This window comes from Metarhizium acridum, assembly GCF_019434415.1.
Source record: "Metarhizium acridum strain ARSEF 324 chromosome Unknown scaffold_1, whole genome shotgun sequence".
Lineage (NCBI taxonomy): Eukaryota > Fungi > Ascomycota > Sordariomycetes > Hypocreales > Clavicipitaceae > Metarhizium > Metarhizium acridum.
In genome coordinates, this window is record NW_027094015.1 from 1,825,504 (window position 1) to 1,836,098 (window position 10,595).

The 10,595-nt window shown below is 51.1% G+C and overlaps 2 protein-coding genes across 3 annotated transcripts; both read right to left on the minus strand.

Annotated features, from left to right (window-relative positions):
- Nucleotides 1-4,679: 4,679 nt before the first annotated feature.
- On the minus strand, nucleotides 4,680-5,560 carry QCR6 (ubiquinol--cytochrome-c reductase subunit 6; the record flags this gene model as incomplete). The annotated part of the gene is made up of 4 exons (XM_066116173.1): nucleotides 4,680-4,744; nucleotides 4,878-4,991; nucleotides 5,154-5,322; nucleotides 5,471-5,560. The coding sequence occupies 4 exons, from the start codon at nucleotides 5,558-5,560 to the stop codon at nucleotides 4,680-4,682; spliced, it is 438 nt and encodes a 145-aa protein (XP_065978055.1).
- Nucleotides 5,561-5,880: 320 nt separating this feature from the next.
- On the minus strand, nucleotides 5,881-8,276 carry J3458_000512 (uncharacterized protein). 2 transcript variants are annotated; one of them, XM_066116174.1, is made up of 3 exons: nucleotides 7,551-8,276; nucleotides 6,871-7,042; nucleotides 5,881-6,796 (listed from the first exon to the last, which is right to left on the minus strand). In XM_066116174.1, the coding sequence occupies exons 1-3, from the start codon at nucleotides 7,559-7,561 to the stop codon at nucleotides 6,023-6,025; spliced, it is 957 nt and encodes a 318-aa protein (XP_065978056.1). In that variant the 5' UTR covers nucleotides 7,562-8,276; the 3' UTR covers nucleotides 5,881-6,022. The 2 variants fall into 2 exon arrangements, with proteins under 2 accessions (XP_065978056.1, XP_007809020.2); XM_007810829.2 differs by having other exon boundaries at nucleotides 6,871-8,276.
- Nucleotides 8,277-10,595: the final 2,319 nt, after the last annotated feature.

Below are 10,595 nucleotides of genomic sequence, written 5' to 3' on the forward strand. Positions count from 1 at the left end.
ACCAGTTGACAAGTTAACCATCCGAAGGCTTTGCGACCTGGTATACTCCGTACAAAGTCATAATAAATAATCACAAACTCATCGTCGTCCTTTGTTGGGCCATGTCCGCTGCGTGTTCCGTTCACGTGTCAGAGTGAGATAGAAGCGCCGATAAACGCGCAGGCTACATGCAGGCAAGCAAGCTCGAGCTCGGTCGCTCTTGCCTGTCCGGCTACTCCGTACTCTGTACACTGGCCCGGCTTGCTCTTTTGCCCTCCCGTCTCTCAATCCAAAACACACCCTGGAGCACAACCACACTTCAAGGGACAATTTCTTCCGCCACAGCATCTGGAACTTTTCTTTCTCCACCGAGGTAGCTGAATTGTCTTCGATTGTTCCATGCAACAGGCACACTTTGCCTACTCTATTGACCCAGAGCCTCTGCATTTGGAAGGCACGCTCAAACAAGATCAGACAACCCACCTGCGTCCGAGATGCTGTCAAGCCTTTTTCATCTTTATACTTGTTCAGCCCCCGTCCATGATGGAAGCAGAGAAGTCAGATCTGCGCCTAGCGTGAACGTCTTTTGCGTCGTACGGAGTACTAATTTCGATTGAGCAAGCAGGAACAGAAGTTGTGTAACTGTGTCTCGCATGAAATCCACCATCTCCACCATCTTGTGAGAGGCCCTTGACTTCCTCTTTCGTCAAGCTCGAATCTCAGGTGTGGAACACAGTAGAAAGGGTCTGCTGCACGCCGGCCAAGATGAAACAGATCCACAACTCCCGCTGCCGACGGCCATCCGGCGACGGGGACCGATACAGCCACATGTACTCTGTATATGCAATGACTACCTAGGCCGTTTGAGTCCTTCAAATGACCTATTCCAGGGAGAGCTGGCTGGAGAAAGTTGAACCATAAACTGTATCAAATGGGGGATTTTTTTCTGCCAATTCCGACACAAAGGTGGCTAGTCGGCGCATTGATCGGAAATAGTAGAGCACCCTTTCCTATTGGCTGCCTAGTCTGTCCTTCAGCCAACGCAATTAGCATCAACTGTCACAACTGCTGCAACGTTTTGCGTGATTGGCTGTTTTCTTGGACCTAACCGCGAGCCGATCTTGGCAGGCTGAGAATCGAAAATTTAGTCGTCGTTTTTGGTACTGCAGAGACTTTACAACAAAAGTACAGGTTCACCGCAAATGTGCGTCCATTTATGAAGGTCGTGGCATCAATCAGAAGCAGAACAGGCCCTTCACGAAGCTGAGAAGCGAGCTAAAAGTGCTGAACAGGCCGGACAGGAAAAGGAGAGGCGCGCTAAAGAAGAAGAACGAGCGAGACATGAAGCTGAAAAAACTAAAGTAGTGGCGGAAAACACAACGAGGAGTTGGTGGGGGCTCAGGTATGGCTGATTACGTCAATAATGCAAGCAAAGAAACGGGCAGAAAGGGCAGAAGCAGGGCTGGCATTAGCAATTGAGAGCGAGAAAGAGATCAGACGGCAGCTCCCGTGCGCAATGCTGTTAAGCCGGCTATCTCGCTCAAGCAACAAAAGAAGGGGCCTTTTAGTCCGAATAAAAGACCACAGCTGTCAAAATCAGCTGCACACAATAAGACAGGGCGTAAGAGCTCGGAAAATGACGTAGCATGATAATTGACTATAATATTTAGGGCATGATCTTAAACAAATAGTTCATAATTAGGAAGCGGAAGAAGTGATATATGCTTGTTTCACGTTTAGTACTAACTTGGTTAAGGTTTACGAAGTGCGGAGAAATTATGAGATGACCGAATCTTCTCATCTTATCAGATATGTCCGTCATGCTAAAGAAATTATGGTCACAACTTCTAAGGTTTCTATCCTTGGCGCGCAAGGTCTATTTCTGGATCTCAAAACCACCAAGAAGCTGTTACACGCTAATGTAGCTCAGACCGTGTCTAGACGACATGCCTGAAAATTCAAAGTTAGCGAGGAGACTAAACGGATCACGCTCTTCTAATGGACAGATCTTACCGATGTTGTCAATAAAGTTGCAGAGGGTTACTATGTTTAAGATGCCGTTACGGTTAGCGTGCGAAGCGAAAGAATCTGAGCAGTTTCAATTGCATTCGTTTCAAATATTAAGCCGAGTGATATGAGAAATCCATGTGGTCAGATGCCAACACTTTAAGAAGATAACTTGTCAAGGAAAGCTGCCGGAACATATTAAGAGTTCAAATGTGGAGTGATGGTCGGGACACTCATCTCGACACTACGCATTGCCTTGAGGAACAAGCCACCTTCTCAAAGCCGTCCTCTAGACTTGAACATGATTGGGTCTTTTTGAGTTGTAGCATTGAATTTGATGCAGTTGATACTAGTGAAACTCAAAAGTATCAATCTGGCCTTGATGAGTAGAACCTCTAATTCGCACAACGGTGATGGGGGAAACCTGTTAGTCGAGGATAAAAACCTACACCAAGGTACTCAGAAACCCAAACACAAATTGACTTGAACCATTTCTCAACACGTCAATTCCATAGCAATACCGGTATTCCCCTCCAGAACCATTAAGGCTCAGCATTCGCTGGGCAGACCCATCTAGTGCAAGTGCATCTCTGTCCACAACCCACGGTTTCTTTATTCTCGCAGTAGCAACCGGTACAACGACAAGCAATCTGAGCAGTCGGCTGCTGGTCTAGGCGCTGCCAGTGCTCCAAGGTCACGAGGACTAGTAGACAAGGCGAATGTAGTGCCGGACAAAGACAGGAAGAGGGGTAAGAAGCTTCATAGCTGCGTATGAGATCTCAAACACGATTTTGGAATCATCGTACAGAATTGTGGAATGAATATAATATACGGGAAAGCCATGATTAGCAAGAGGGCTACTTGTGTATTTCTCTCTCGGAGAATGTCTGCAATGCATTAATAATAGCAGTATCTAGTCTTCAGCTGAAACAAAACTACTCAGGCAGTCTCATGCTCTACATGATACCACAAGGACCGTACGAGCCAAATCCAACGTCCCTCACATCCCGGGAGATACCTACACCAAGACTATGACGTCTTAGATCATGCCTCAGCTGACGGACGCTAGCGATAACTCTTGGCTGTCTTTACCAGTGTCAATACCGTGTCCCGGGATGCCCAGCGTGACAACCGGACAAAACGTTGGACGGTTCACTAATCAGCCGTATAGTCGCCAGTTTGCCTATGCGTCCGACATAATGTCGCATATTGTGGAAGCGATTAACAACACTACATCCGTTTCTGGCGCCCATCTCAAGTAAGCAAATCGTTCATAATGGCCACCATCCGCTGCAAGTGTTGATAAGAAAAGTCTGCAGACACGGCAGCGGTTCTACCGGGCCGAGTATATCCTGAGATGCTGGGACCTGTATACCGAAAACGGATGTAACACAAAAGAACAGAAATAGCCGCCATTTGCTCCATCCGCCGGCTCTAGGAGTACTCGAGCCCATACGACTTATAAGTCGATCAGCAACTTCCCCTGAATGAGGGTTAATCCCCCCCGGCTCCAAGAGTTGGTTTCCCGCATCACACAATGTCAAGTCAACATCGCCAGCGTGACGAGCATGACGTGAATTTCACAACAAGCTCAGCGAGGAGTAGCCCGATATCCAAGCTCATGAAATCGGGAATAGGCCTGCGAGAATTTTCACTTTTTCCAGCGTCGTCTCAACTTGATTCCTCCCACGACATCAAAGCCAGCAAGCACTGTTGGATCTGGGCGGCGCGTCTTGACGCTGATTTGACAATTTCTTCTTCTCCGAATCATGACGTCGTCAGGACACGTGGATAGAGACTCTCTCTCTCTCTTTTCAAAAAAAAAAAAAAAAAGTGTTTCTGGCCCGACTTGATCGTCTTTACACACGGCTGCTAGTCCCGAAGCTCTTGAACTAGCTACCGTGCAGCAGCCTACCGTCTTTGAGTTTAATTGTTAATTGGGTTATTTGGACTTTTCTACGGGACGTGAAATTCAGACGGTTGAACGGTCATGAGCAAAAAGTTGGGCTGGCGTTTTCCATGATGCCCTTTGCCAAGCCTTCATGCTTCGGGGTAGTAGATTAAAGGCAGATTTCCCCGTGGCAGTGGCAGTGAAATAATACGTCCACGCCCTCGCCAGTCTCAATCTTGTCCGTCTCAATGCCGAGTCTGCATCACCGAGCAAATATCAGTTCCGATTGGAGATACCCTTTACGGGATGACCTGCGACTAGCTATGCCGTGGGGACCTGGCATGGTTTGCGTCGTTGACTTCTTTTATATTACAGCCGTGCACACCTTTCAAGGCAACCCTCACATGTTACGCGCCTACATCTGAAACCATCTTCAGCTGGGACAACGTAGACTAAAGAAGAGAGAAAATCTATTGTTGGCGCTGCAGCATTTATGATACAGACAGAAATCACCGTCCCGCAACGGCAAAGGCGCCCCAAAACAAGAATCATCTCAGGCCGCCTGCCATTCCAGTCGTGGCAGATTATACATGGACACGTTTCCCCGGCGTTCACTACTCAACCCCTCATTTTGTGCTTTGCGCCTTTTGCACATTTCCTTGATCAGCGCGAATTGGTTGCGTCCAAGATATTTCCCTTGCAAAAAGGTGCAAGCCCATCGCTCCCACCAGTTGTTTAGTCCGACAGGCGAGAACATTTCAGAACACGGAAAATATGGCTTTTGACGTTGGCCGGGGAGCATTTATCGGAGCTTGGACCATAGCTTGGGAGCGGCGCAGGCGCTGGCGCAGTGGGCAAGGTGGAAGACTAGATGCTCAGTTAGCTGGACCGTATTCGCAGCGAAGATGGCTCGGGTTGGGCCAGTTGAATTAATCCCTCGTCGTTGGATTCGTCCTATCAACGGCAGGGCTTGGACTTGTAATCGTGGGCTCAGACGTACACTCCTCGACGCAATCCTCCTTGGCTTCGCCTTCGCTCTCCTGTTGGTGAACACGCTCGACACACTCGTCGAAGTGGTGCTTGGCCGGGGCACACTGAGCGGAATTTTTGCATTCTACCGTAAAAAAAAAGTCAGCACACACCGTATTAAAGTAAGGGGAGTAGTTGTCCCATTGTAGGTGTTGTCGTTATTCAAGAGAAATGCCTCGCCGGACAGCCGAGGACAGGCGAGCCAACCGTGCTGACGGAGAAGGGGAATGAAAATGTCTAGACGGACCTTCCTCAAGAGTCTCCTTGGGGTCGACAATCTCTTCCTCTTCCTCTTCTTCCTCTTCCTCCTCCTCCTCCTCCTCCTCCTCCTCGTCCTCGGCGGCCTCGGTGGCTTCCTCGGCAGGCTCTTCGGAGGTCTCTTCGTCCTTTGACTCGTCCTCGGCGCCCTGCTCCTCCTGTAACAGCTGTGTCAGTATTTTAGTTCACGATTGAAAGTCCTTTCGTTGAACCCCGTAAAGGACTGATGGCGTTGCACCAATGGCCATGGTGGACACCGCAAAAGGTTCGTCACGCTCGGCAAAGGGGAACAAGCCGAAATCGTACCTTGGGCTCCTCGGCAGGGGCCTCGGCCTCAACAATGCTCCATGGCACAACGGCCTCGACAATCTCGGAAAGGGCGTCCCAGATACCCATCGCGACAGGTGGATAGATCACAATGGAAGGTTATGGTTGTGTGTTTTGAGCTATCTCCCCAAGATCGTAAGAGGTCGGAAGCTCTCGGTCAAAGTCGCGCGAGTGAAATCTGATCCGGAATTGGCATAATTTGATTGGTTGACTGGCATCCACAGGAAAATCGCATGTCACGCATCAAATCACGTGATGCACTGGCTCCAGAGTACGGAGTACCAATTGGACCTTCAGTTTATGGCACTACTGCAGCAGCGGTAATGATGGGTGGACTAAAAGCCACAGGCGGCTTACTAACACAATCGAATGTCAAGACTCGAGGTGATGGACTCTCTTAGGATATCATTTGGGTTCTGTCGACGTTATTTCAACGAAACAGGCAAGAGCACTATTGGTATAGCTTTCTCAAGGTAAAAGTTGTTCCTATGGATCTCCCGGCTGTCTGAATCTTGCCAACCCATACCTGCGTCAATGTTCTAATATGACAACTCGTAAAAATAAATCAAACTGCCAATCCCAAACCCACCGGAATATGTCATTTTTGCTCCCAGCGCCGTGAAAGCCGTGTAATGGCTCAAGTAGGGCTTCGCAAATATCATGGTATTCATAACCCGTCTCTAAAGTATGAGCTATGCAAGTCGAAATGCGGTTTTGGTGTGGTGGCCCCTGGAAACCGAGACGATGCAAAAACGCTGTTACTAAACAAAGAAACCAAGTCAAGATCACTCGTCCGTGGCAACCTCGATCCACTTCCCCCCGAATGTGGTCTTCCAGGCGCATACTGATCTGCTGTGCTTGCGCTTCGTCATAGCCAGGTGGAGGTTCATCGGGTGCCCGGCGACTGGAGGAGCTGTCTGACCGATTGGTCCGTGGAACGGTCAGTGTCGTCGTCGATTCCGGTGGATTTGCACCGGGGCCCTCATATGCTGGCAAAGGCTCATCTGGTATATCGGCACCGGGGCCCATCTCCCTTCTCATTTCCTGGTACTGGAACAAGCGTTCTCTGAGCCGTATATATGCTTCATTGAACTCCATCATGCCGCCATCGGAGAAGGTGAATTTCACTTCTATTCTTGGTAGGTCAGGCGGAATGTTTCCTCCAGAGACGGGGATGCAGTCCGACTTCCATACCCAGCCCCACCACATGGACGATGATGTACTAGAGTCCTGGAACTTGAGAATTGGTGCGCTGAAAGATTCAAATTTTGGCTCATGTGTGGGCTTGGAGGGGAGGTATACAATCTAATTTTCCGCGTTAGCATATGGGAGACGGGATTGTGATACAAGGATTGCCAGGCATGGTTTGGGAGACTAACTCTCTTATTAGTGAGGAACAATGTGCCCTTGTCGCTCTTACACTGAAACGGGGTACATCGGGCCTTGAGTTCCTGGGGCACGGATAGGTCGCATGATATCCTTGAATCAAGTTTGAGGAGAATTCGTTCGTTTCCAAGCTTGACAAAGCCCCCTTGATTCAGCATAACCCAACTAGCAGGAGAGTCAGGATCAGTAGGACGTCTTGGACGAGATGGGCTGGTGATCAGATAATCATGAGGGTTGTCCATGACGAAAAGCAGGGCACTTGACACCCATGGGGATGATGCCCATGGGAAACGGTAAATCTAACGATATAAAACAGGACAAAGTTTATAAAAATGAAAACTAGAGAAAAGGAGCCAGAGGTGGCGAGAAGAGTCTGGAGTTAAGAGGTGAAATTGGTCAAAGTATGACCATCAATGCCAATGGTCCAGAAATGGGTGAATTGAGAAGCACAACAAGAAGGGAAAAAAAAAAGACGGGCCCAGAACAAATAGGCACAAGGGAGAGACGAAAAGGATAAGATAGGGCAGGAAAGGATAGAAGGGGTGAGGATGAGGGTGAGGTGAGGGTGAGTGAGAGGTGAGGAAGTCTTCAGTCTGTGAAGCTAAGGGGAGGGGTGTGTAGCGAGGAGTGAATTGAGAGAAGACACCAGTCGTCCCATGCTGAAGAGGCTTACTTTATCGACATTGTCACGGACAGGGTTTGGGCAAACCCTAGCAGCAGTAGAAGCAGTGGCAGAAGCCGCGGCAATAGTCGCACCCGCAACTCGTCTCCAGATTCCTGGGCTGCACCTTGAGTAGTACCCAGACGGGCATCGCCTCGCAGGCAAGCGTTTGCGCAAGTGGTGAGAGATGTCGCGAGTAACAGGAGCAGTCGACGGATTCAAAGCTCTCAACGACGAGGTGGGTGTGGGGCACATTCGCACATTCGCGGTCTGGCGGGAATGGGCGCGGGAACGGGCGAGGGCGTGTCGGCGACAAGCCGGGAGGATGAGGCAAATGAGGCAAATGATGGAATGATGGCGAGGATAGAGTACGGAGCGCCGAGTGAGTAGGTGGCTGGGAGAGGAGAATGGGAGGGGAATAGGGGGAGGAGAAAATATGACGGTTGGAAGAAGCGTGAAGTGAAGCACGACGGAAGAGGGACTGAGGGACAAAGGCTCAAGCTGCGCATGCACACGCTGGAGGGCTTGGGCACGCAATGTTGGGCAACGGCAGCCTGAGGCTGAGGGCTCGGGGCTCGGGGCTCGAGGCTCGAGGCTTGGGGCGCAAGTGCCCTGCCGTCGGCCCTCCAGATGTCAGCCTGGTCGAGATGTCAAGTTGGTCAACTGTGAGCAGGCCCTGGGCGAGCACAGGAGGAGAGCACTCAATGTTGGCACTTGAGGGGCAAAAGGCGAGGCGGGGGAGGCCCCCCAAGTGCACGCGCAATGGGGCCAGTGAATGGCGGGAGGGGGGCGCTGGGGGGAGCAGGAGGGGCCCGTGGATGGGGATCGATTGCTGAGCCCTGTTCACTACTGGGCCATCGACTTGGACACGGCTAGTTGACTGGCTGACTGGCCGGATTCGAGGCGGCTTCTGCGGCCAAAGCGCCTGCACATGAACAAGCAACAAACGTTGACATCAATTCATTGAAGCAGAGGGAGGCGAGACGGCCCCTACCCAGTTGCCAGACACGTCAAGCCAACATTCGACATGTCCATGTCCGCTCGTTCCCGACTATTTGTGCCACCACCACTCCGCCGCGCCTGGCTAGGTGCCCAAGCAAACCGAGTCGGAGGAACGAGTTTGCGTCCGTCTGTCCCGACGGCACATTCAGACCAGCAGAACTCCATCGACCAACTGCCAACAACATCTGGACATGGGCAGTAATCTCACGACCGGAAGGAGGAGACCAGTGAAATCCAGCGACTTGCAGCCGCGGCATCAAGGGGCAAACAGCTACCTACGCACGCAGTCCGCCGTTGGATCGAGGAGAAATTGGTAGTTGTGTCTGGGATATGGTCCGTTCCGAGTACCAAGTACTCATGTACTCAAGTACGCAGGGCTCTTTGCTCAGTCGCATGCGCAGCAGGCTGGCAGCCGGTCAATCAATTAGTCAGGCCATTCTCCAGACATGATCGACGTGGTAGTGCAAATGAGGCCAATATTTCGACAGATGCATACTTAGATGCCACTCCGTCGTCGTCTTCGTCGCCATGCCTCGTGAAAAACCCAACCCCAGGCGTGAAGCCGTCTCCACACGCGAGGTTTTTGTCGCGAATGTGTGTGATGACCAGGACAGCACGGTGTTTACACAGGCACGCAACCATGGACACGGTTGACGAGCCTAGATTTCGGCCAGGGGACCCTGACGTCTTTTTGACGTCCCTTGGCGTTCCTTGACGGACCCTGGACGCTTCTCTCCAACTAGGAAACAGGTTCTCGACTTCTTCAGCGATTGGATCCGGCAAGGCAACAAAAGGAAGGGGATGCTACAACGGCCGAAGCCTAAAAGGGTTTGTGAAACAAGGTACCAGGTTGTTGGGAGCACAACTAACCATATATACATACATATAAACGTACGTACATGCAGCGCTTGGTCTTGGCTGTATTTGCGCATACAGCTAACGGCCTACATCAGTAGTCTTGTGTCATCTTGCGCAGTGGCCAACACCCGTCGTGTTATTCCGGGACCTGATTGATGTATGTATGTATGGATTTGTATGGACTGTCCAAGAAGTCAAGTTGGTCTTCCATCTGTCGTTCTGGCGCCCAGAACTTTATCCCCGGCCCTTACACGTGTATAGTACCAGACCTTGACTGATAAGACTCGACATCGAACGCTTACTCCGCCCGTACTTGGGTAAGCATAATCAACGAGTAATAGCCTCCAATGTTGTCCAAGGCTGGCGGCGACATAACAGACACACATACGACTTGCTGGTTCAGTCCTGACTGGGCTGCATCTCTGGCGCCTTTCTCACGACCAACCAAGGCTTTCACTGATATGTGTGTTCCCTGAACTGTCGGCTCAAATGCTCCGTGCCCTGGTATTTCGGTTTTTCCTCAATTGCGCATTGGCACTATACGTACGCCAGGGGTGAGTAAGCACGAGCTGCCGTCGTCTGGTTCTCCACGTGCCTGAAGCCAATCCATCCTGGCCAGGCAGGCGACGAGGCAAAGCGGCAAGCGGCGATGCTGCGTGAAGCAGTGCAAATAGGCAGGCAGGCTGGCAGGGGCAACCAGCAGCAAGAGCCCCATCAAAATTGGAAGGGGCTCGTCTCTCATACAGATGCTGTCTCTTCTCTTGTCTTCTCTCGTCTTCTCTTCTCTTAACCCGAAATCGCCCTTCGTTGGGCGACATACGGAGCTCGCGGGTGGATCATCACACCGTCTGGCTAAGAATGCTCCCGATTTTCCTTACAAGCAGCGTATGTACTGCAATGTCTCAGGTCCTCTGGCGCGACTTGATGACAGGAAAGCAAACCGGCCGGCGCAACGCCACTGTGCCGCTGGATGTGCCGCTGGATGTGCCGCTGGATGTCCGCCACTTCGTTGCATCCCTCACTCTGTTGAATCCAGCCATAACCCTTGTTCATGTGGGGTTGGAGCATGTCGACCCAGCGCCAGCATTTCCGTGGACCGGGCAAGGAGACCCGTCCACTTTGAAAACGTGGATGATTATCGCGATAGGTGTGGTGATGTGGTGTTCCGCTTTGGTCCGACTGCGCCTCTGCCTCTCT